General features: G+C 44.7%; 1 protein-coding gene across 1 annotated transcript in view; it reads right to left on the bottom strand.

Moving 5' to 3' along the window:
- The window catches only part of LOC122560316 (embryonic polyadenylate-binding protein-like), a 50,926-nt gene that overhangs the window by 10,747 nt on the left and 13,084 nt on the right, over positions 1-27,095 (bottom strand). Inside the window, exons 4-8 of the mRNA XM_043710910.2 lie at positions 26,087-26,226; positions 23,916-24,010; positions 22,743-22,880; positions 8,008-8,103; positions 2,708-2,980 (exon numbers count right to left, since the gene is read on the bottom strand). Coding sequence (XP_043566845.1) covers positions 2,708-2,980; positions 8,008-8,103; positions 22,743-22,880; positions 23,916-24,010; positions 26,087-26,226 — 742 coding nt within the window. The remainder of the gene's footprint in view (positions 1-2,707; positions 2,981-8,007; positions 8,104-22,742; positions 22,881-23,915; positions 24,011-26,086; positions 26,227-27,095) is intronic.

The raw sequence follows: 27,095 nt of genomic DNA, 5'->3' as shown, positions 1-27,095 counted from the left end.
GGAATGTTTAGGATAGCAAAGGATGAGTTAGCGGTAGAGTATTACAACTGTTGTAGGATTGTGAGGTGACAAAGGGACCGAGTTATCATAGAACCACAGAACCTCTACAGCATAGAAGCAGGCCATTCAGCCCAGCAAGTCCAAGAGCATCTCACCCAGACCCCACCCCCAGTAATACATTTCCCATGGCCAATCCACCTAGCCTGCAGATCTTTGGACTGTGGGAGGAAACCCACAGAAACACGGGGAGAATGTGCAATCTCCACACAGATAGTTGCCTACGGCAGACTGAAGTTTCAGGGATGTGGGGAACACAGAAGCCAGCAGCCGTTGGCGAATGGGAAAATGATCAGGTCGGGTTTCAGATGAGTGGACTTCAGGCAGTGGAGAAGACTGGCCCTCGGAAGGCAACTTTAGTCTGAAGATAACTGAATGAGGGTTTCAGCAGCAATGAGTCAAGACAGTGGCTGGAAACAGATGTGTCCAAGGTGGGAAGTCAGCACTCTGCAGGATGTCAAACCAAGAAGTGTTTGTGAATGATCTGTTCTGTCAGACACAGAGGTGTGGAATGGTGATGGGAGATCAAGGCGATGGCTGTAGTCTTCTGAATAATTAAGTGAAGAGGACAATAGTTCATCTGAGATGGGATGCCAGACAGACAATCTAGCAGCAGGGGAGGTAGGGCTGAGTATTGTCAGTTAACACAAAGCTTGTTGGATATTGAGCTGAAATTGAGGAGTAAGAGAGAGAGGATTTTCTTTTTAAAGAAAAAAGGTATGCCAAGGTGATTTGCAAGGCTGGAAAGAGAAGCAAGTGGGGAAGGGCATGGGAGGAGCCATGTGAGGGCAGTTTGACTGCTTTAGCCAAGAGGAGAGCCATTGGACAAAGGCAAAAGAGAACAGAGAAAGTCAAGGGTAGATGATGCACTGAAAATACCATTGATGGAGTTTCAGGGAATGCAAGATATTAGAGTGCAAACAGAAAGCCCACGCACCATTTACTCTAGGAGAAAGTGAGGACTACAGAGTCAAAAGGATCAGAGTCGAGATTGTGGTGCTGGAAAAGCACAGCAGGTCAGGCAGTATCTGAGCAGCAGGAGAATCGATGTTTCAGGTGTAAGCCCTTCATTAGGAATGAGACTTGGGAGCTGGGTGCTGAGAGATAAATAGGAGGGGGTGGGCCTGGGAGGTAGGTAGCTTGGAATGCGATGAATGAAGGTGATAGGTTGGAGAGGAGGGTGGAGCAGATAGGTGGTAAGGTAGGACAGGTCAAAAGGGCAGTGCTGAGTTGGGATAAGATGGAGGGAGGGGAATGAGGAAACTGGTAAAATCCACATTGATCCCACCTGGTTGGAGGGTCCCAAGGCATAAAATGAGGCGTTCTTCCTCCAGGCGTCGGGTGGCAAGGGTCTAGCAATGGAGGCTAAAAGGAGCCTTCCACATCCATCAGAGATTTACCTGCATTTCCACATGTCATTTACTGTATTTGTTGCTCCCGATGCAGTCTCCTCAACACTTGGGAGACAGGACACCTACTTGCGGAACTCTTCAGAGAAGATCTCTGGGACACATGGCTGACAACCCCACTACCCCATGGCCGAAGACTTTAAACACCTCCCTACTCCTCCCAAGGATATGCAGGTCCTGGGCTGCCTCCATCACCAGACCTTTACCACTCGCCACCTGGGTAAGAATGCCTTATCTTCTGCCTTAGGACCTTCCAACCACGTGGGATCAATCCAGATTCCTCTCCCCCCCCCCCCCCCCCCACCTTATCCCAGATCCAACCTCCCAACTCAGCACCGCCCTCTGGACCTGACCTTCCTGTCCATTTTCCTTCCCACCTATCCACTGCACTTTCCTCCCTGACCTATCCCCATTACCCCCCACCTTCATCCATCACACTCCCAGCTACTTTCAGCCCCCCTCCCATTTATGTTGCAGCCTTCTTGGTGCACAAGCCTCATTCCTGATGAAGGGCTTATGCCCAAAACATTCATTCTCCTACTCCTTGGATGCTGCCTGACCTGCTGTGCTTTTCCAGCACCACATTCTTGACCCCCCCCCATTTACTCTAGGTAAGGAGCAAGCACTGATCTGGAAGTTTCCAGACCTGTTTCTGTAAGTCTGTCTATCACAGTTTTGCAGGAACAGAGGTGAAACAGAGATAAACTCCCTCATCACAGTGGGGCTGTGACAGCTCAACATTGAAACATTTTTGAAATCTTGCGTCACTCATTGTTAAAACATGTACAGTTCTGCAGTAAGCTGGAGGCCAGGGGCATGAGAAATATTTATTTGAAAATTAATTCTCAGGATGTGGGAATCAGTAGCAATCTCTGCACTGGCTACCCTTCATTCGCTGTCCTGGGGTGGCTACAAGCCACCTTCATCCTTCAATCTGACAGTCCACTCAAATACCTGCCCTCTAAAGTAGCCACTTGTTGAGTGACGGAGACGCGACTAGAGTTACTTATACACCCAGATGTCAGATCTCCTTCACCAGAAACCAATTTGGTTTTTTAGGACAATCCCAACACTTACATTGTCAGAAACAAATGTTTTATTTCTCAACTGAATTTAAAAACTCATGATGGGAATCTCTGAATCATCAGTCCAGTTTCCATATCAACTGCAACACCAGACTCAGTACTGCATTCTTTTAAGAATGTTGCCATAGGCCAACAGCATGTCCTTGGTTGCTTTACCTGTGGCACAGTTGGCATGAAGTACCCAGAGTGTGCCAGGTGTTGAAATGAGCCGAGCAAGGGGTTGGGCAGAGCTCTCATGTTTGCCAGTCGCTGCATGTACTGGTTTGTCAAGTGTGCTTTGCGTTCCTCCTTGCGTTGAGCCAAGGCCACGTACAGGGGCTTGGTGCTGACAATCCGCCCGTTCATCTCGGTGACGGCTTTCGTTGCTTCTTCGGGTGAAGAAAAACAGACAAACCCAAAGCCTTTGCTGTGACCTCCCTCGGTCATCACCTTGAAACAAAAGAAAATCAAAGTCAGCACGAGTCAGACATCTCAGCAAACACAGAGACACAAACGGCTCCACATCAATCATGAGCAACTCAACATTACTGAACATGCCCAGTCTAGAAAGCTCAGGGGCTCTTCAAGATACATAGTGAATGGCAAAGCCTTGAAATGCACTGGTTTTTATACAACTCTTCAGAGCTTCCATCACACAGATAGCTGCCTCCTTGCTATTAAAAAAACTCTCTGGATTTGCATAACAATTTCCTATTAAAATGCTGCCAAAAGGCAAGTCTAGCAATTGAGTGGGTAAGGACCCTTTCGACAGTTAATGAAAAGCCAAACAAATAAATCTCTCCCATCTCCTTAGTTATAGTTTAAATTAGAGCTTCATGCGGCAAATTTGGCAACATCTAAAAATTTAAGATTTTTTCTACATTTGTCTGTTTTTCCCCTCTTTGCTCCTAATCTAATTGACCAGATTTCTTTTCCCTCACTCGTTCTCAAATGTTTAAATCTCATTGGCTAAAAGTGTGGGTGTTGGTCCTATCATTTACCAAGGGCCCAGATCACTAGTGATACCCTCTCCCTCCAAATCAGCTACCCACCCCCCTCCATTGCACATAGCACCATGCCCTATTCCAGGAAGATCTGATCCACAGTCCCTGAATATTGGCATCAGTGGGGATAAGAGCTGAAAATGTGTTGCTGGAAAAGCGCAGCAGGTCAGGCAGCATCCAAGGAGCAAGAGAATCGACGTTTCGGGCATAAGCCCTTCTTCATTCCTGAAGGAGGGCTCATGCCCGAAACATCGATTCTCCTGCTCCTTGGATGCTGCCTGACCTGCTGTGCTTTTCCAGCAACACATTTTCTGCTCTGATCTCCAGCATCTGCAGTCCTCACTTTCTCCTATCAGTGGGGATAAGGCAGCATTTACTAGATACCTCAAACTACCATGCAGCTCAGTATGTGCAGACATTGTCAGTGAGGGAGAGCTCACGTGAGGGAGAGCTCACCTGGGTGAGTCAGAAGCAGAGTGTGAATATATTTGAGAATTTTATACAAAGTGGCAACTTAACTGGTTAATTTATTTCCAGTTCAATTTGACTAACCATCTGATTATGAACTAAAACTAACAGCTTTTAAGTTGAAAGAGTTTTGGTAAGCAGGGCAGCTGTCTGCCAGTGGCAGGTATCTGGGAGGAAGGGAGTTTTGCAGATGTTGGAGAGTCAGAGTCGAAAAATGTGGCACTGGAAAAGCACAGCAGGAGAATCGACGATTCAGGCAGAAGAGCTTATGCCAAAACATTGACTCTCTTGCTCCTCGGATGCTACCCGACCTGCAGTGCTTTTCCAGTGCCACACTTTCTACACTGGCAGTTATAGAACAGGACAGCACATTACAGGCCCTTCAGCCCTCAATGTGCCAATCTTTTATCCTACTCTCAGAACAAGCTAACCTACACACCCTTCATTTTACTATCATCCATGTGCCTATCCCAGAGTCGCTTAAATGCCCCTAATGTATCTGAATTATCGGAAATCCCTTTCCTGAAAAGCTGATTACTATAACAGGACATTAAACTAGAAAGGGATTCATTATCATTTCTAAAAGAAAAAGGGCATTTAAAAAAATACACAGTAAGGGTGAACGGTCAGTGTAGAACAGTTCTGAGGAAGGATTTAGGGTGGACAGTGAAAACCTTTTCCTCAGGTAGTGATGGCTAACATGAGGGAACAGATTTAGGACAGATATTAGGGGTAGTTTCTTCACTCAGCAGTAGGGCCATAGAACAGCCTGCCTGCAACAGTAGTAAACTCGTCGATGTTAAGGGCATTTAAATGGGCATTGGATAGACATATGGATAATAATGGAGCAGTTTAGGTTAGATGGACATCAAATTATTTTCACAGGTCACTGCAATATCATGGGCAGAAGGGCCTGTACTGCGCTGTAACGTTCTATGTTCTATGATCACTGGACATGAACAGATTTCACACAACAGATGCTACCAGATCTGCTGAGCTTTTCCAGCAATTTCTGTTTTCCAGCATCCTGTTGTTTAGGTTTTTGACTATATTGGGAAATTGGTTCAAACTTGGAATCTGATGCAGAGGTGGAGGAGAGGCTTTAAGTAAGGGTTGCTGCACCAAGTTTAGTAAAATACAGAAAGGAGGGGCTTTTTTTTCTTATTAAAGAATTAACTTACTGAGAGAGAAGAAACAGTCGTGATTGACTTTAAATTGCAGTAAATTAGAAAATCATTTTTCAAGTAGCTATCGTTGATTAAATTGAGAAACACCAGGAACAACGGAAAGTCAGAGCCAATGCAATAACACAGCGTAAGGAATCAAATGAAAATAACTATATCCCTTGCATCAACTTGGAAGGTATGGCAGCACAGCTCAGCCAAGTGGAACATGGGGCACAACAGATTCTTATTGGTGTCCTGGATGTCAGCATGGACAGGAAGTATTGGCAGCTGCAGAATCAAAGGAGAGGCAATGGCCCAGGATTACCACTGCATTGTTAATCCAGAGGCCCGGTAATGTAATCAGGGACCTGGTTCATACTCCAGCAGATGGTAGAATTTGAATTCAATAAATATCTGGAACTAAGTCGAATGATGGACTTTGTCGATTGCCAGAAAAATTCATCTGGGAGGGAAACTGCCATCCTTACCTGGTCTGGCCAACATATGGTTCCAGATCCACAGCAACATGGTTGACTCTTAACTGCCCTCTGGGTAATTAGGGATGGGCAGCAAGTGCTGGCCTGGTCAGTGATACCCTCACCCCATAAATTAATTTAAAAAAAAACACATAAGCCCAAGGTTTCAGAGCTGGAGTCTCTGTGGCACATCCACAAGACGAAGAGTTATACAAGTCATATTCTCAAAGAGTGGTCACAATGGAAATGGAATGGGTTACCACCAGCCAAGGAGCACCAGGAAGGTGGGACAGGAGTAGCAAGCACTTGCTCACAAAAATCTGTCTTCCAAAACAGAAAACCGAAGGTGCAGACAGTTTTTGTGGCAACACGAGCCACTGGGCTATACAAGAGGGGAGGACAATGAGCAAGGGATTGGTTAAACAGGGGAACAGACTGGTGGTTTGGAGCCTGTGGACTTGACTCCAGGATCGTGCATTGTCTCCAGGATAGTGTATTGTCTCATTGATGCCAGGGTCAACATCTCAGATCAGCTGCGGGAAATGCTCCTGTGGGGAGGGTGAACAGATGGGGGATTCGGGTCTACATTAATGCCCTCCATTGAGAAAGGGGAATGTAGTTCTGCAATCAGCATTTACAGAGCTAGGTTGAAAATTAAAAAGCAGGGACCTTAAATCTCTGGATTACTCCTGGTATCATGCAGAAGAGTATGGAATCAGCAGGCAAAGGCAGAGGGTGGGTGGGGCTGGAAAGGGGACCTTAGATTCCTGAGACTGGTGCTGACGGAGATACCACCTTGTAGGGCATTTTGCTGATGCCATTGAAAGGCTTTTAACTAACTTGGCAGAAGCATTGGAGCCAAAAGAGAATAATTAGAGCAGCTTTTCTAATTTACAGCAACTTAAACATTTGCCAGGATTCACAAAATGCTTGGAGAGACAGGTAGCTCTAGCATAGAAAATAATAAATTTATCCATAAAGTCAGAGTAGGGGAGAAAGTATCAAAATTAAATCAGGGTTACACTGCACAAATGTCAATGCAATAGAGGGATTCAAAAGGGGCATGGACTGACTAACATGCAAGGATTTGGGGGAAGGGGAGGGAGGGGAACTTTTGTGATACTTATTTGGAGAGCTGATGCAGACAATGGGCCAAAAGGCACCTTTCTGCATTACACCCCTCTGGGATTTTTCAAATCACACAGCTGGCAGTCTTCCTGAACCTAGCTTTAAAACACCAGATTCAATTGTTCAGCTTCTCAATGTAGGATCTAAACACTCCATCCTTGGGCTGCTTATCAGGCAGCAACAGCACTGTACGATCATCCTGTTCAATAAAAATAAAGGTCATTCTTTCCAAGAGCATCGCAACACAAAATCTAAGGATAACTTTGTCTATCCTCAACTTGCTTCAGGTTAAGAATCACTCCAGCTCCAACTGGGTCACTACTTTCGGTACTACTGTGGGTTTTGTTTTGTAGAGTGAAATTTATCTTTAATGATATGAAAAAAATATAAGTTTGGATTTTGAAGTAGGGCCATAAGGGTTTTCTGCCTGTCAGAAGGAATTAATCGTTAAATGGAATACATTTCAGTAGCCATTGTGAATTTCTTCAACACCAAATTGCTTTTGTTTTCCCAAACTATAGGCTTTTATTTAACTAGGGAAGGTTTATGGCCAGCTAGGCAAACTATTGTGCTTCAAGGTTTTGATTAGAAACGTTTTTACCTTTTTAAATATAGAAAAAAGCTCAGGGAAAACACCCAGAGAGTGGGAGAGGAAAAACTTTTCAGTTCGACTTTCAGAAAGGGAGAAAACGTTAGACACGTTAACACTGGATGGCTTTAGAATAAGGAGCAGTGACAGACCTGGACCAGAAACATTTCATCACACCTTGAAGAGGTGATCTGAAGCAGAGAACATTTCAGATCAGGTGTATAACTCCAGGAAACCGCCATCAGATTTCACTGACCGGAAATTAAAATCAAAATGAACCCACTGAGATGTTAGAGAAAGGAGTTTCCTGGTGAGAGCACGGTGCTCGGGTGCTTTTGGCTATCGCACCAAGGTGGGGTTTGGGATCTGTAACAATGCTGTGAAAGATTATTGGGACTACGTTACACCATGTTTCAAAACCTTTTTAAACTGGTGTTGTAAAGTGACAGTCTGGTTTATTCCATGTTATCTCAATTCCTTTTTGCCTAAAATACTTGTTTTATTGTTGGAAAAAAAAACTGCAATATTGCATGCTTATATTTCAGCAAGGGACCACCTTGCTAGAACCAAAACATAATCTACCAGGACAGGCCTTGCCCCATAACAACATCACCTGGGATCATCGTGGGAAATTTCAGGCTCGTACCTTTGCACTGGTGATCGTTCCATACGGAGAGAATTCCTTCCTCAAACACTCATCATCAATCCCATCATCCAGATTCTTCACATATAAGTTCACTCCCTGTAAAACAAGAACCTTCAGAATCCAGACCAGGGGAAGGAAGCAAACAGGAACAAAGTGGGATTGAATTTGGGATCAAACTAACTGCATACTGTCTAATCCCTCAGGAATTACCTTGACCTCACCAACATTTCCTCTTGCTTTTTCTGTGGGATATGGGCAGCACTGGGGAGACAGGATTTGTTACTCACCCACAAATGCCCTTCAACTAAATGGTCAGCTGAACGCTGGGCATTTCAGAGACCAGTTAAAGAGTCACTCATTCTTTTTTTTGTAAATTTATTTTTTCATGGGATGTGGGTGTCACTGGCTGGGCCAGTATTTATTGCCTGTCCCTAGCTGCCCCTTGAGTGAATGTTAAGGTGCACTGACTTGTTGCAGTTTTTGCTACCCACAATGCTATTAGCGAGAGAATCCCAAGATTTGGACACAGTGACATTTCCAAGTTAGGGCGGTGATCAACTTGGAGAACTTGAGGTGACATCCCACGTACCTGCTGCCCTATTGAGTGTATAACATCATGAGTTTATTCATAGGGCTATAGAAGGTTACAATGACATTGGTTAGATCTCAGTCCTGATGCCACACTTTAGAAGGATGTGAATACATGGGGAGAGTGCAGGAGAGGCTTATGAGAATGATTTAGATGAGAAACTTCAATGATGAAGATAGATTGAAGTGGGAGTATAAAAAGGTTAATGGGAGATTTGATGGAAATTTTCAAAATCATGAAAGGTTTAGATAAAGCTGACAAGGAGAAACAAATACATGGATAGGAAAGGTTTAGAAGGATATGGGCCAAGTGCAGGGAAATGGGTGTTGAGGGAATTTTGGTCGGCATGGACCAGTTTGGGCTAAAAGGGCCTGTCTCCTTGCTGTAGGACTCTATGACTATGTTCCTGATTAAAACAGTGCTCCCTGAAGAATCAAATGCAAGGTGACAAAATAAAACAGCATTTTCATACAGTGAATAAGTAGTTAGGGTAAGGAATACACTGCTCAAAAAGGTGGGTGGGTGAGGAGTAAAACCAGTTAAAGCAGTTGAGGGGCACAGGATGATTACTTAAATACAAAGCACACAGGGTCATGGGGAAAGGACAGGAAATCAGCATCATGTCAAATTGCTGCAGACTATTGGCTGAACCACTGTCTTCTACACCATAACAATTCGGAGATTTTGTGATTGCCCTTTAAGGAGTGCTGTCAGACCTGGTGAGTTACTAAAGCACATTTTGTAAACACTGTGCACTACCACCATGTTCCATTGGAGGTGGAGTGTGTAAATGTTAAAAGGTGGAGGTGGTGCCAGTGAAGCAGGCTGCTTTGACCTGGATGGTGTCAAGCTTCTTGAGTGTTGTTGGAGCTGCCCCCATCCAGGCAAGTGGGGAGTATTCCATTACACTCCTGACGTGGGCCTTGTAGATGGTGGACAGGCTTTGGGGAGTCAGGCGGTGAGTTACTTGCCGCAGTATTCCTCATCTCTAACCTGCTCTTGTAGCCATTGTGTTTGTGGTAAGTCCAGTTGAGTTTCTGGTGAATGGTAAGTCCCCACAATGTTGATAGTGGGGAAATTCGGTGATGGTAACAACATTGACCATCAAGGAGTCATAGTTAGATTCTCTCTTCTTGAAGATGATCATTACCAGGCATTTATCTGACATGATATTACTTACTCTGTCAGCCCAGGCCTGGACATTGTGCAGGTCTTGCTGCATTTGGATATGGACTGTTTCAGTCTGAGGAATCTCAAATGGTGTTGAATATTGTGCAGTTATCACCAAAGAAAAAACTCCGCTTCTGACCTTCTGGAGGAGGGAAGGTCATTGACAAAGCAGCTGAATATGATTGAGCAGAGGATACTACCCCGAGGCATTGGGGGCTCTTGTAATGCAGGTGTAGTGTCCTTACCTCTGAGCATGGAGCCCTGAGTTCAAGTCCTACCTGTGCCAGAGTTTTGTAATACCATTGTTGTGGTTCTGTTCGCCGAGCTGGGAATTTGTGTTGCAGACGTTTCGTCCCCTGTCTAGGTGACATCCTCGGTGCTTGGGAGCTTCCTGTGAATCGCTTCTGTGATGTTTCCTCCGGCGTTTATAGTGATTTGAATCTACCGCTTCTGGTTGTCAGTTCCAGCTGTCCGCTGCAGTGGTCGGTATATTGGGTCCAGGTCGATGTGCTTATTGATTGAATCAGTGGATGAGTGCCATGCCTCTAGGACTTCCCTGGCTGTTCTCGGTTTGGCTTGTCCTATAATAGTAGTGTTGTCCCAGTCGAATTCATGTTGCTTGTCATCTGCGTGTGGGGCTATGAAGGATAACTGGTCGTGTCGTTTCGTGGTTAGTTGGTGTTCATGGATGCGGATCGTTAGCTGTCTTCCTGTTTGTCCTATGTAGTGTTTTGTGCAGTCCTTGCATGGGATTTTGTACACTACATTGGTTTTGCTCATGCTGGGTAATGGCTCCTTCGTTCTGGTGAGTTGTTGTCTGAGAGTGGCTGTTGGTTTGTGTGCTGTTGAGTCCTAGTGATCGCAATAGTCTGGCTGTCAGTTCAAAAATGCTCTTGATGTATGGTAGTGTGGCTAGTCCTTTGGGTTGCGGCATGTCCTCATTCCGTTGTCTTTCCCTTAGGCATCTGTTGATGAAATTGTGCGGATATCCGTTTTTGGCGAATACATTGTATAGGTGTTCTTCTTCCTCTTTTTGCAGTTCTGGTGTGCTGCAGTGTGTTGTGGCCCTTTTGAACAGTGTCTTGATGCAACTTCTTTTGTGTGTGTTAGGGTGGTTGCTTTCGTAGTTTAGGACTTGGTCTGTGGGTGTGCCATTGATTTGTTCATATATTTGGTTGTTGAATGTGAAGTGTGTTGTGAGGCACAGGTCCAGTAGTTTTAACCTAATCAACGAAGACGGCATACTCGAACTACTGGATCTGTGTCTCACAACACACTTCACATTCAACAACCAAATATATGAACAAATCAACGGCACACCCATGGGCTCACCCATCTCTGGACTCATAGCAGAAGCGGTAATGCAAAGATTAGATCAAACAGTATTACCGCAAATTCAACCCAAACTCTGGGTCAGATATGTAGATGATGCCTTTTTAATCTTTTAAAAACACAGAAATAGAAAACACACACCGGATCATCAACGCCACACTCTCAGGAATCCAATTCACTAGAGAGGAAGAAAAGGACAACCAACTCCCATTCCTAGGCGTGATGGTACAGAGAACACCGAACGGAGAATTCACCACAAAGTTATACAGGAAAGCCACACACACAGACCAAGTCCTAAACTACGAAAGCAACCACCCTAACACACACAAAAGAAGTTGCATCAAGACACTGTTCAAAAGGGCCACAACACACTGCAGCACACCAGAACTGCAAAAAGAGGAAGAAGATCACCTATACAATGTATTCGCCAAAAACGGATACCCACGCAATTTCATCAACAGATGCCTAAGGGAAAGACAACGGAATGAGGACATGCCGCAACCCAAAGGACTAGCCACACTACCATACATCAAGAGCATTTTTGAACTGACAGCCAGACTATTGCGATCACTAGGACTCAACAGCACACAAACCAACAGCCACTCTCAGACAACAACTCACCAGAACGAAGGAGCCATTACCCAGCATGAGCAAAACCAATGTAGTGTACAAAATCCCATGCAAGGACTGCACAAAACACTACATAGGACAAACAGGAAGACAGCTAACGATCCGCATCCATGAACACCAACTAACCACGAAACGACACGACCAGTTATCCTTCATAGCCCCACACGCAGATGACAAGCAACATGAATTCGACTGGGACAACACTACTATTATAGGACAAGCCAAACAGAGAACAGCCAGGGAAGTCCTAGAGGCATGGCACTCATCCACAGATTCTATCAATAAGCACATCGACCTGGACCCAATATACCGACCACTGCAATGGACAGCTGGAACTGACAACCGGAAGCGGCAGATTCAAACCACTACAAATGCCGGAGGAAACATCACAGAAGCGCTTCACAGGAGGCTCCCAAGCACTGAGGATGTCACCTAGACAGGGGACGAAACTTCTGCAACACAAATTCCCAGCTCGGCGAACAGAACCACAACAACGAGCACCCAAGCTACAAATCTTCTCACAAACTTTGTAATACTATCACTGAACAGGGCGATTAGAAATTATCTATCCTGAGGAATGCCTGCAGAGGTGGCCTGGAGCTGAGATGACTGACCCCCAACAATTATAACCACCTATGTCAGGTATGACTCCAATCAACGGAGAGAGTTTGTCCCGACACCCATCGATTCCAGTTGCCGCACTCTGTCAAATCAGGCTCCATGTCAAGGGCTGTCACTCTCACCTATGGAATTCAGCTCTTCCCTCCATAATTGGAGCAAGGTTGTCAGGAAACCCTAGGACACTGATGGAACCCAAACTGAGCATCACTGAACAGGCTGTTCCTTTGCTTGTGCTTGGCTAGGGGCACAGCTAGTTCTGGAGCATGTGTCTTCAGCAACACTGCCATAATGTTGATGGCATCTCCCCCCCCCAGCCTAACAACCTTCACATAGCCACTGATCAGCCATTTCTCAATATTATCTGAAGCGAATCCAGTCGGGTGAAGACTGGCATCGGTGATACTGGGGACCACTGGAGGATTAGCGATTTTAGAGAGGATGTATAGCTCAGGGTGATAAGTCCTTAAGTTAGCTCACTGAACTTCAGCTTTGTTTTCAGACATTTCGTCACCATACGAGGTAACATCATCAGTGAGTGTCTCTGGTGACGCGCTGATGATATGTCCTGCCAGTCTAGTTAGTTATTGGGTGCTGTAGTATGATATAGCTCATTGAAATAATGTCGTAATACAGCTCAGTTTGTGGGTGTTGGGGTGATTGCTTCTGAAGCAAATTATTTGGTCAGTGTGTTGTTTTCTGTAGACGCTGGTTTGAAGCTCTCCGTTAACTGTACGCTCAACTGTTACATCTAGGAATGGGAATCTGTTGTCATTCACCTCCTGTCAACTTTATGCCCGTCAGAATATTGTTGGTGCTGCATGCTTCCTCTAACTTGTTCCGTTTTGCGATGACAAAAGTATCATCTACATTTGTGGGCGGCACGGTGGCACAGTGGTTAGCACTGCTGCCTCACAGCGCCAGAGACCCGGGTTCAATTCCTGCCTCAGGCGACTGACTGTGTGGAGTTTGCACGTTCTCCCCATGTCTGCGTGGGTTTCCTCCGGGTGCTCCGGTTTCCTCCCACAGTCCAAAGATGTGCAGGTCAGGTGAATTGGCCATGCTAAATTGCCCGTAGTGTTAGGCAAGGGATAAATGTAGGGGTATGGGTAGGTTACGCTTCGGTGGGTCGGTGTGGAGTTGTTGGGCTGAAGGGCCTGTTTCCACACTAATGTAATCTAATCTAAAAAAAAACAGACCCAAAGTTTGGGTTGGATCTATGGGAGGGCAGCTTGTTCAAGTCTCTGCATTACTTGTTTGTAGGTTGTTATTGAATGATGACCAACTTCATCAGCAAAGACAACATCCTCAAGCTAGTGGACCTGTGCCACACCATCCACTTCACATTCAAAAAACTTACAAACAAGTCAACAGAACACCCATGGGATCACCAATGTCAGGGCTTATAGTGGAAGCAGTAATGCAGAGACTTGAACAAGCTGACCTCCCATCTATCCAAGCCAAACTTTGGGTCCGCTACGTAGATGACACCTTCGTCATAAAATGGAACACATTAGAGGAACCTTGCAACACCAATATCCTGATAGGCATAAAATTCACAAAAGAGGAGAATGAGAACAGACTCCCAATTCCTAGATGTAACAGCTGAACATACAGTTAATGGAGAGCTTCAAACTAGTGTCTACAGGAAAGCACACGGACCAAATACTTAACTTCAGAAGCAATCACCCCAACACCCACAAACAGAGCTGCATCAAGACATTATTTCAACGAGCTACATCACACAGCACCACTCAAGAACTACAAAAGCAGGAAAATATCTATACAACATTTTCAAGAAAAATGGGTACCCAATAAGCCACCAATCCATTGATTCCTCAGAAACAAACCCAAACAAAAAAAAACAGAACACAACCAAAACCTGTAGCCACATTACCTTACATCAAAGGCATATCAGAAATGACTTCCAGACTACTCAGACCCCTTGGAATTATGGTATCCTACAAAACTACCAACCCACTAAAACACAACTAATGAACCAAAAGGATCCATTAGTTACCACCAGCAAAACTATGTACAAGATACTATGCAAAAACTGTTTAAAAAAAAACTACAGCAGACAAACTAGCAGGAAACTTGCCACCAGGATACATGAACACCAACTGGCCACCAAAAGACATGACCCACTATCACTAGTTTCCATACATACAGACAAAGGAGGACATACAGACTGGGACAACACACACATCCAAGGTCAGGTGAAACAAAGACACACAGAAGAATTCTTAAAGGCATGGCATTCTAACCAGAACTCCATCAATAAACACATCAACTTAGATCCTATCCACCTTCCCTTAAAAAAACTGGAAATGACATCACTCACCTTAAGAAATCAAGACCTATAAATAGATTAGATTACTTAGTGTGGAAACAGGCCGTTCGGCCCAACAAGTCTACACCAACCTGCCGAAGCGCAACCTACCCAGACCCATTCCCCGACATTTACCCCTTCACCTAACATTACGGGCAATTTAGCATGGCCAATTCACTTAACCTGCACATTTTTTTTTGGACTGTGGGAGGAAACCGGTGCACCCGGAGGAAACCTACGCAGACACGGGGAGAATGTACAAACTTCACGCAGAGTCGCCTGAGGCGGGAATTGAACCCCGGTCTCTGGCGAGGTGAGGCAGCAGTGTTAACTACTGTGCCGCCCACATAGAGAGGCGGGACATACCACCAGCGCCTCACCGGAGACTCTCACTGATGATGTTACCTAGTATGGTGATGAAAAGTCTGAAAACAAACCTTCTAGCTCAGCGAGCTAACTTACAGAATTACCACTGGAGGATGTTAAGATGGATCATTCACTCAGCACTTATGGCTGATGCTTGACAAAGATACTACTTCAGCTTTGTCTTGCACTGACATGCTTGGCTCTCACCTTGGACATTGGAGTAGCCCCCTCCTTCAGTTTCTGGTGTAATTGACCACCATTCAGGACTGGATACAGCCGGACTGTGCACTTTAGATGTAATCTGTTTGTGGTGGTGTTGTTTAACTTTATTTCTTGCTGCTCAACTTGAAAGTAGTCCTGTTTGGTAGCTTCACCAGGCTGACACCGCATTTTCAGGTGCTGTTCCTGGTATGCCCTCTGGCACTTTCCAATGAACCAGGGTTGATCCCCTAGCTTAATGGTAATGATACAGTAGGGACATGCCAGGCCAGGAGGTTACAGACTGTGTTGGAATAAGTATGCCTCAAGCTCAAGTTTAAAGTTTTAGATCTGTTCAAACTCGGTCCTATTTCAGCAGCAATAATGGCACACAACACAATGGAGAGTGACCTCATGGTGAAGGTGGGACTGTCTCCACAAAAGACTGTCTGGTGATCATGCGTACCGAGCCCGTGATGGATGGACACGCCAGCATGTGGATTGGGAAGGATGAGGTCAAGGTCATGTATGGCTTGTCCGCTTGTTGGTTCCTTCATTACCTGCCACAGACCCAGGCTCACAGCAATGCTTCTAGAACCTCAGTCATGGGTACTGCTCCTAATCCAGTGATGGACATTGCGTTTACCCCCACACCTCTGGGATTAAGTCTGTGCCCTTTTCACACAACTCTCCCTCTGGTCAAGAGTGAATTCACCAGCTGAAGGGGTCCTTGCCCCCATTTAACAACGCAATGGGATTTCCTGGGGTTAGGAGTCAATGGGGGCTTCCAGAACTGTTCCTCTCTAATGGTATATCCCTGTGCCACCACCTTCTGGTACGACTGTCTGGAATAGTCTTAAAGTGTGTTGTTATGATTGAGAGGGCACGACCATGCCAGGCTGTTATTTGACTACACTGGGACAGCTCACCCAAATTTAGCACAAATCCCCAGAAAGCTGGTTTGGGGGGGGGGGGGCAGAATTTGCAGCTCTACAGGGTTGTGGTGGTATTGACTTTGGCCCTGGAAATCTTATGTCTGGTTTAATTCCTTGTTTTGACTTCATAAATATTTGATACAGAGTGATTTTGCTATACAAGGATGGAAACAGACCGTTTGGTCCAACCAGTTCATGTTACCCATGTTCTAAAATTAAACTACTCCTACTTGCATGCGCTTGGACCATATCCCTCCAAAAGCTTTCATATTCACATACTTATCCAGATAGCTTACATCCACCATTTCCTCTGGAAGACATGTAAGAATCAACCACATCACTATGGGTCTGGAATCACACGCTAGACCAGACCAGGCAAGCATGGCAGATGTCCTTACTCAAACAATGTTGACTTATGAAACAATCTTCTGTTAGAATGGGACAAATTAAGCAATAACTTTTCATCTCAAACCATTTCTGCTGGGCTTGCTAATTCCAGCTTTTTCCATTTTCATTTCAGATTTCCAGCATCTGCAGCAATTTGATTTTGTGCCGGAGATAATTTTGTTCCCAAGGGGGGGGGGTCCTTGACAGGAACTGAGAGATTCACAAAAGGACTTAACAGAATTTTCTTTGGCATGGCTATTAAAAAGGATGTGAACTAAATGTTCCTATTGACAAGGTCAGAGGGGGTACTGAAGTGAACAAATTCCACCAAAACAAAAACCAGATTCAGTCAAAAACGTGTGAATTTCTGGGGACAGTTCAGGGAGCAGGAGAAAGATGAAGAGGGGGTGTGGAATAGATTAACTGGGATTACCCCAGTGATAAGGAGCCTACATGGGAGGGACAGGAGAAACTGGGACGACAGAAAATTTTAAACCGTTCAGCATCCTTTTTAAAAATAGTAAGATTATTAGAACAGAGAACTTTACAGCACATAACAGGCCCTTCCATGATGTTGAGCTGACCTGTGGAACCAATCTGAAGCCCATCTAACCCTACACTATTCCATTCTCGCCCATATGCCTATCCAATGACCATTTAAATGCCCTTAAAATTGGCGAATCTACTACTGTTGCAGGCGGAGTGTTCCTTGCCCCTACTACTGAGTAAAGAAACTCCCTCTGATATCTGTCCTATATCTATCACCCTCAATTAAATATACGTCCCCTCGTACTAGCCAGCACCATCCTCAAAAAGGCTCTCTGTCCACCCTATGTAACTCTGATTATCTTCTTATATGTCTCTATTAAGTCACCTCTCAACCTTCTCTCTAACGAAAACAGCCTCAAGTCCCTCAGCCTTTCCTCACAAGGCTTTCCCTCCATACCAGGCAATATCCTAGTAAATCTCCTCTGAACCCTTTCCAAAACTTTCACATCCTATAATGCAGTGACCAGGACTGTACACAATACTCCAAATGCGGCTGCACCAGAGTTTTGTGCAGCTGCAGCATGATCTCATGGCTCCAAAACTCAGTCCCTCTACCAATAAAAACCAATACACTGACTTCTTAACAACCCTATCAATCTGGGTGGCAACTTTCAAGGATCTATGTACCTGGACACCAAGATCTCTGCTCATCTACACTATCAAGAATCTTACCATTAGCCCAGTACTCTGAATTCCTGTTACTCCTTCCAAAGTGAATCACCTCACTTTTCTGCATTAAACTCCATTTGCCACCTCTCAGCCCAGCTCTGCAGCTAATCTATGTCCCTCTGCAACCTACAACATCCTTCTACACTATCCACAACTCCACTAACCTTAATGTCATCCACAAATTTACTAACCTACCCTTCTACGCTCTCATCCAGGTTGTTTATCTAAATGACAAACAACAGTGGACCCAAAACAGATCTTTGCGGTACCCCACTAGTAACTGAACTCCTGGACGACCATTTCCCATCAACCGCCACCCTATCATCTTTCAGCTAGCAATTTCTGATCCAAACTGCTAAATCACCCTCAATCTCATGCCTTTGTATTTTCTGCAATAGCCTACCATGGGGAACCTTATCAAATGCCTTACTGAAATCACCAATTTTTCTCCTAATCCACCAATTTGATCATCTTCTGAAAAAACCCAATAGTTTTGACTATCTCTAAGCAACTTATTCTTCCCTAGATAATTATAAATCCTATTTCTTATAATCTTTTCCAATACTTTACCCACAACTGAAGTAGGGCTCACGGATCTATAATTTCCAGCGTTGTCTCTACTCCTTGTTCCTACAGTCTTCTGGCACTGCTTTCTGAAGCTTTGATACAGGATCACAGTAATTGATTCAAAATGCCCTTTTAGGGCAGGGACAAGGTGGAGTTTTGTTTTCTCTGCCTCAATGGAGTGGACGTTGGTCAAGGAGTTTTTTTAAAAAAAAGTAATAGATTCCTGAGGGGTAGGAGTTTGTAAGGTTATTGGGGGTAAACAGGGTGGGGTATTCTGAATACCAACAGACCTGCCCTGATCATAACCATTGATAGAGCAGGCTTGAAGGGTTGAATGGCCAACTGCTACTCCTATTTTGTACCATCATAGATATGTTTGAAATTACAGACAGGGTAAGTCTTCACTGGATAAGACTGGGCTTAGAAGGGAACTGGGTGAAAGTGAGCACTGCAGATGCTGGAGATCAGAGTCGAGAGAGTGTGGGGTACTGGAAAAGCACAGCAGGTCAGGCAGCATCTGAGGAGCAGGAGAGTTGGTGTTTCGGGCGTAAGCCTCTGAATCAAGGCTTATGCCTGAAACGTAGATTCTCCTGCTCCTCAGATGCCTGACCTGCTGTGCTTTTCCAGCACCACAGTCTTAGACTTTGAAGGAAACTGTTCTGGCAAGAGGCTTCACTTGAACCAGCAACCTAATTAACACAGGTTGTGGAGAGGGCTTAAAAGTCAATCACAGGAGGGTTCCAGAGACAGGCAACCTAGGTTTCAAAAGCAAAAAGGATCTGACAGCATCGCAGCTCTTCAGGAAGGCACAGCTCTCAGAGAAAAGCAAAGAGAGTCAAAGGAGGAAACATGGGAAAAAAGACAAAATTAATGGTTCTCCATACAAAACAGGCATGCCATTCAGAACAAAATAAGTGAATCAACACCACAAATTGAGGTTAAAGGGTATGGTCTCATGGCCATGGAGACATGGTTACACGGAGATTAAAGCTGGGAAAATAATTATTCAGAGGACAGGCAGGAAAGGGTGGTGGGAAAGCTCTGTTAGTATGAGATGGAAGCAGTGAGATAGCAAATCATTCAGGATCAGGTGTAATAGACCTTGTGGAGGCAGAAATAACCAGGGATAGATGACTTTGGTGGGCACAGACTATGGGCCACCTACCAACAGCTACATTAAACCAGAAAGTAATGAGGCTTGTAAAAGAGACAATACATTAATTGAGAGTGGTTTTAATCTTGGGAAAAATCAAATTGGCAGAGATAGCCACGAAGAGTTCAGAGAATGCACTTGGGATAGTTTCTGAGAACAATATGTTGTGGGCTGCAATCAGGCTATTTTGGATTTGGCAAATATCTAATGAGGCAGATTTAACAGGCAATCTCAGAGTGAACCCCCCCCATGAAACAGTAAGCACAAGGTGGGATTTAAGTTTCAGTCTGGAAGTGGGAAAGTGAAGTTGGAAACAATTGTGCTCAACTTAAATAAGGGCAATCACAAAGGAATAAGGGCAATCACAAAGGAATAAGGGTAGAGTTGACAGGACTGGACTGGGAAAGGAGGAGTTTAACAGAAACGTAATGGTTGAGGCACAATAGCAGATATTGAAGAAAATAGTTTATTGCTCATAGCAAACATCCACCCCAGTGGGGAAGGGGGGTTGAGGAAGGAAAGAGGTTGATCACGGTTAACATACGGAGACAGCAAGAGCACTTACAGGATGAGGCTGGAAAAAATGATGGGCAGCCAGGAAATGACAGTTGAATAAATACTTTGCATCAGTCTTCACAAGAGAAAACATGAACACCTTGCCAAAATTACCAAATATTCAAGGGGCAAAACTGGGGATGAGGGGTTGGGAGGGAATGAGAGAAAAAAAAAAAGTATAGCTCCATTAATTTCTCTAAGGCCTGGTAAGTCCCCTGGACCTGATGGGTTGGATTAAGATATTAAGAGGATGCAGTTCCAAAAATAATGGATGCAATGGCAATAATCTTCCAAGAATCTTTCGATTCTGGAAAAGACCCAAAAGGGTTGGAAAACGGCCAATGTAATTCTCATTTTAAAAGGGAGATCTGAAACATGTAATTATACCCTAGTTAGTTTAAACCCTAACATTTTCACAATGTTAGAGTCTATTATAAAGGATGAAATAGCAGAGCATTTCGAATTACATAATATAATCAGAGACGACATGGTTTCATGAAGGGGAAAATCATGCCTGACAAAACTCCTACAGGTGGTACAAGCAGGATATAGAAAGGGAAACCAGTAGATGTAATATCAATTTCCAAAAGACACTTGATGCAGTATCACACATTAGGCCACAAGCTACGAGCCCATCATGTTGGAGGTTGTACATTAGCATGGATACAGGATAGAGACTGCTGCAGCACAGAGGGATTCAGGGTTCCAAGGCAACTTTAAGGAGGTTGACAGGGTAGATGTTGTCTCCCATTATGATTCCTGATTCAGATTCCTGATTCAGATTTCTGAAGAAGGGCTTATGCCCGAAACGTCGATTCTCCTGCTCCTTGGATGCTACCTGACCTGCTGTGCTTTTCCAGCAACACATTTTTCAGCTCCCATTATGGGAGAATCTAGGACTAGAGGGCATAATCTTAGAACAAGGGGTCACCCATTTAAGACAGAGATAAGGAGGAATTTCTTCTCTCGAATGGGTAATGAAACTGTGAAATACTTTACTGCAAAGGGCTGTCAAGACTTTTCCAAGATGACAGAATGATTTAGGATTATCTGATTAGCACATTGGACCAAATGGCCTTCTGGACCTACAGCTTATGGTGAAGAAACTGAATCATGGTGAATCTGAAAAGGACAGATATTTCTAAAATGGTGACGCATTATACATAGGGGGCACTCAAACAGTCCAGGTACAGAAATCATTAAAATGTCAACAGAAAATAATGGAAGCAGCCAATGGATTGGTGTTCCCATGCATCTTCTGTTCCGGTCTTTCTAGGTGGAGGTGGTCATGGGATTGGAAGGTTCTGCTTCTTGTAGATGGTACTCACGGCTACTACTGAGAGTCAGTATTGGAGGGAATGCTTGTCCACGCTGTTAAGAATGATTTAATTTGGAATGAAAATGATTCGAGAGTGAAATATTTCCAATCTCCCCAGTGACAAGAGGGTCCGTAAAAAGAATAGAAATTTGAGTGAATCAGCAAAAAAAGAGAACATAGATTTGTTAAAATTAGGGAGATGCAATAGCAAAAATTGGTATTAATTGCTAACCTTAATCCAAGAGACCCAGGTAACGGTCTGGGGACCCAAGTCTAAATCCCAAAGCAGGTGATGGAATTTGAATTCAATGAATAAAATCTGGAATTGAGACTAATGATGTTCACAAAACCATTATTGATTCGGTTATAGACCAGGCCAGACCCCATCAAAACATTTCAAGCAGCCCAGACCCTAACTCGGTTCGGGTGTTTTAAGTAGGTGGAACATGGATATTCCAGGAGGGATGCAGCTCGCCCAATCATTTCGTTTTAAACAAAGCAGAATTTATTTACAAGATTGAAACACACAAGAGAACAGAATACTGAATAACTTAACCTATTCAAAAACCCAAAAGATTTAATGCTGCTGTTCCCATAAACACTCCTTGGCACATAAGATAAAGTCAAACCCAGAATCTGACAGGAGAGAAGTCAGAGACAGGGAGGGTCAGCATGGTCCTGCTTCTCTCGGGTCCAGCAGCTTCACAACTGACTGCCTGCTTTCAGTGAACAGCCAGACCAAACCAAACCAGAGTAAAGCGGAGCTGGGAGAACTGGCCACTCCCCTTTCATTGTACAAGTGTTTATTTTCAACTTCAAAGCCCTTTTCCTGAGGCAGTATCTGTTAGCCATAATCAAATTGGCCTTAAAACCCTACAAACTTAGACTTTTTGGAGTCTGTGTCTTTCATAGCTTCTCTGGAAAAAAAAAGCCAAGGACAACATAACATATTAAAGGAGCAGCATCACCACAATTGTTGGAAAAAACCTACCTGGTTCACTAATGTCCTTTGGGGAAGGAAACTGCAATCCTTGACTGTCTTGGTCTGCATGTGACCCCCAGACCCACAGCAATGTGGCTGGCTCATACCTACTTGCCCAGTATGGCTAATAAAGCCTGTGACACCTGCCTCGGTTTTGCTATGCCCAGGGCAGTGTAACCAGAAAGGGAAATGGAAGGATCTTTAACAGTAACTCTCAAAATAAATAAATATATGGAAACGCTTTGCAGAGATAAAAGAAAAAAAAAGAACAGTGGTGTGCATTAATCAGACAACTCTTCATTTGAGCCAGTACAGTCTGGATGGGCCAAAAGCCTCCGTTCTGAGATTAGGTCGTTACCACACAGGAACATCAGACAACACTGACCTGATAGCGGCTGTTTCTCTCTTGCTTCATCAACTCAAACCTGCGTTTCAGCTCACACTGTCGCTCCATCTTCTTCTGTGCACGGCCAACATACACAGCTCGGCTATTAATCTCTTTGCCATTCATTTCAGCCACTGCCTGAATACGAGAGAGAGGAGGAGGAGGACTAGGTAGCATTTTGGAGATGGGTTGGATCCAGCCCTCGCTCACGTAGAGAGCATGACTTGCGACCAGGCGCCCATATCATCACCAAACAAGTTTCAACCTCACTGAGACCCATTGCACATAACAGCCAAAACGATAGACCGATTCAACGCAATGCAATGGCCAGCTGGACTCAATCCATTAGAATAACTCCACTGGCAGGAGGATGAATGACCAGAAGGCATAAGTAGAAAAGCAACCACCAAAACAAGAAATTTATATTTAAAAAGGAAGCTGACAAATTTTCACCTTGCTGCATGAGGGGGTGGTGGAACCAGGTTAAACAGGAACTTTCAAAATGGATATTGGAGGAATACTTGGGGAGAAACAGACAAGTTTTCAATCCTCTGATGAAATAGCAGGGGGACTGAGAACAATTGGATTGTTTAGTCAAAAGAGCCAGCATTGACAAGATGGATTGAATGGTCTCCCTTGTTGCAAAATTACAGAACATGAAATCCAACTGCAGAAATTGATCTGAAGAAATGTTAGCTGTTTCGCTCTCCACTAAAGCTACCAAACCTGCTGACATTCCCCAAAGGCAATAGGCTATTTACAATGAAACGTATTTTGACATCTTCAGATCTGAGAGCTTTGCACACAAACAGCCAAAATAAACAGAGGCGAAAGTAAGGACTGCAGATGCTGGAGATTAGAGTCGAGAATATGGTGCTGGAAAAGCACAGGTCAGGCAGCATCCGAGGAGAAGTGTTGACGTTTTGGGCAAAAGCCCTTCATCAAGTTGAAGGGCTTTTGCCCAAAACGTCAACTCTGCAGCTCCTCAGAAGCTGACTGTCTGCTGTGCTTGTCCAGCACCACACTCTCCAGCCACAATACATTGTCATTTCATTTTTCTAGATTTACACCACGGCCTGGTTACAATATTCAAGGGACATCACAAAGCAGCAGTACATTTAGACATGCACAATTCCTGAAGGTCATCTGGAAGAAATTCCAGAAAATTCTCACCTTGCGAGCATCTTCATGCTTTTCAAAGTTGACAAAGCCAAATCCCCTGGAGCGACCTCTCTCATCCGTCATCACCCGAACACTCAGTGTCTTCCCTTCAGAGAGGAAAAGGATCTTGAAGACTTGTTGACGCGATTGACTTAACACCACAGATATACTGAACAGGCTAAGACCAATTTAACCCAGATCTCTGCCCTCCTCTAACTCCAGGCATTAGTGTAGACCTGATTGCCTTCAATTCCCCAGGGGCCAATCTCTAAAGCAAAGGGGTGAAATGCTATCATCAGGAGTAGGCAGGAATGCAGAGTAATCAGATCAATGATTATCTTATTGAGTGGCACAGCTGGCTAGAGGGACCAAATGGCTTATTCCTGCTCCCAGTTCACATACAAACCTCTCCTCCTCCCTCTCCCTTGATGGAGGTGATTTTTGAGCATGGGGTGAAAGAACACAATACGTGGTTATAAAATCCTGCTGCCCACAGTTACCGTGTAGGGAACCTAGAAAACGGAGGCAATTGAAAAATAAAAGAACTCAACCAATTGGCACTGAGACAAGCAGCTGCCTCTTCCCTAAAAAGGGCACAAGTGTCAGGATTTTGTTCCCAGAAAGCTGCACGTTCTCAAAATGTGGAGCAATGTTTGGATACAAGGGAATTAAAGGGGGTGGGGTGAGTTGTGAAGGTGGAGTGAAGTTGGGATAGATCATACACGGCCGTATTGAAAGATGGAACAGGTTCAAAGGGCCAAATAGCCTCTGTGCTCCTCGGCACCACATGTGGAGGTGGAACAGTGTTACTGAGACACCACTTTGGGCTGATTGCTCTGAACGTGCACAACATCTTTAAATGCTGTGTCCATCCTGGACAGCTTTGTCAAACAGGGGGCAGTGGAGGGGAGGGAGGAGAGAGAGCAAAGATGGTCACAGGGTGGTCAGGGGTGACAGACTATTCTCTTTTGTGCCTCTTTTGTTCCATTTCAAAGGGAATGGAATATAAAAGCAGGGAGGTTTTACTAAAACTATGCAAGTTAGGACACAGCTGGAAAACTGTGTACACCTCAAGCCTGAAGAAAGTCAGTTTGTTTTCCCTCATTAGTTTCTGCAAGCTGTGCTCTCCGCCAATAGAGCAGAGACTTTATAATATGTGAACAAGTCACTGTGTCCCCTACAACCAAAAGTACCTGAAGGAACATGGAGGAGCAGCAAAACCCGAACAACCCAAAAGGACCATCCCAGCAAACAATGTGGACAGGGGCATTTCCAATCTTTCCCTCTGCCCATTACACCTTTTCTTGTGTCTGACCCTCCCCATTTCTAATCTCCTCAATTTAATTCTATTTAACTCTAACCTCATGAGCATTCCCAATCATAATCACGCCACTATTGGTGGCCTCAGTTGCTTCAATTCCACCCAACCACCTCCCTGCCACCCACCACCCCCCCCCCCACCCCCCAGGAGGTTTATAAAATCATGAGGGGCCTAAGGTGAATAGCGAAGGTCTTTTCCCTCAAGTAGGAAGTCTGAAGCTAGAGGGCAGAGGGTGAAAGGGGAAAGATTTAAAAGGGACCTAAGGAGTAACGTTTTCACACAGAGCATGGTGCATGCATGGAATGAGCTGCCAGAGGAAGTGGTGGAGGCTGGTGCAATGACAACATTTAAAAGGCATCTGGATGGGTATATGAATAGGATAGGGAGGGTTGAGGGGGATATGGGCCTCATGCAGGCAAATGGGACTAGTTTTGTTTAGGAAACCTGGTCAGCATGGACGAGCTGGGCTGAAGGGCCTGCTTCTGTGCCATATGGCTCTCCCCTTCACTGTCCTCCTTTTAGACACTTCTTTAAAAAGCTAAATCCGAGTAAGCATTTGCTGATCTAACCCAACGTGTGGTTTGGTGTCTTAATTGGCTTTATAATACTGAAATGCCTTGGGTTATTACATTACAAAGGTACTTTGTAAATACAATCAGTTGTTGATCGCAGACCTTCTTCCAGAATATTCGCTGAAATCAAACCTGGATACACAGTCTTGAACAAAACCCAATTCCCTGCCACCAAGAACAGAAAACTGCAATACCATTCACTGCTCATTGACTGAGTCGCTGTCCCTCAAAACAGTTGTCAAGGTGATTTCTGAAGCTGCTGTGGTCTTGCAAGAAGAACTCAAACTAACCAAATGCATTGAAGATCTCTCTCAGTCTGGTCGCATTCATATCCTCCCCAAAATTCTTGATATAAAGGTTGGTGTATTCCAAAACTTTACTTCCAAATTCTGCTTCTCGCTCCTTATGGGATTTGAAGTGACCCACAAACCTTTTACAAACACAAACACCCAAAATTAGTCTGGAGGGAAACAGCAGGTGGGGCGAGGGGAAGAGATCAAAAATACATCTTGCAGAATGTTCCTCCGTACAAACCGATCGCAGCAAAGCTTCAGCATTCTGTCACTGCCCAGCCCCTGAATGAAGTAACAATTCAGTAGGACAGCCACGTTACCCAGACTTGTGTTTTGCATTTCACTGAAAATGACATTACTGACCCTGTGAGTCACTGCTTTCTGTGCACACAGCTCCATCAATTCTTTTCATTAAAGAAAAGTTCTCCGCACAGTTCACAAGGCAGCACAAGACAGAGGAGAAAGTGAGGTCTGCAGATGCTGGAGATTAGAGCCGGAGATGTGTTGCTGGAAAAGCGCAGGTCAGGCAGCATCCAAGGAACAGGAGAATCGACGTTTCGGGCATAAGCCCTTCTTCAGGAATGAGGAAAGTTTGTCCAGCAGGCTAAGATAAAAGGTAGGGAGGAGGGACTTGGGGGAGGGGCGTCGGAAATGTGATAGGTGGAAAGAGGTCGAGGTGAGGGTGATAGGTCAGACTGGGGTGGGGGCGGAGAGGTCGGGAAGAAGATCTCAGGTTAGGAAGGCAGTGCTGAATTTGATGGATTTGACTGAGACAGGGTGGGGGGAGGGGAAATGAGGAAACTGGTGAAATCCGAGTTCATCCCTTGTGGTTGGAGGGTTCCTAGGCGGAAGATAAGGCGTTCTTCCTCCAACCGTCGTTTTGTTGTGGTCTGACGATGGAGGAGTCCAAAGACCTGCATATCCTTGGTGGAGTGGGAGGGGGAATTGAAATGTTGAGCTACAGGGTGGTTGGGTTGGTTGGTCCGGGTGTCCCAGAGGTGTTCTC

The sequence above is a fragment of the Chiloscyllium plagiosum genome, unplaced genomic scaffold (genome assembly GCF_037043375.1).
Source record: "Chiloscyllium plagiosum isolate Xiang-an unplaced genomic scaffold, Cpla_swu_hap1 HiC_scaffold_15, whole genome shotgun sequence".
Taxonomy (NCBI): domain Eukaryota; kingdom Metazoa; phylum Chordata; class Chondrichthyes; order Orectolobiformes; family Hemiscylliidae; genus Chiloscyllium; species Chiloscyllium plagiosum.
Note: the sequence above shows the minus strand (reverse complement) of the source record. Positions and strands in the feature narration are given on the sequence as shown.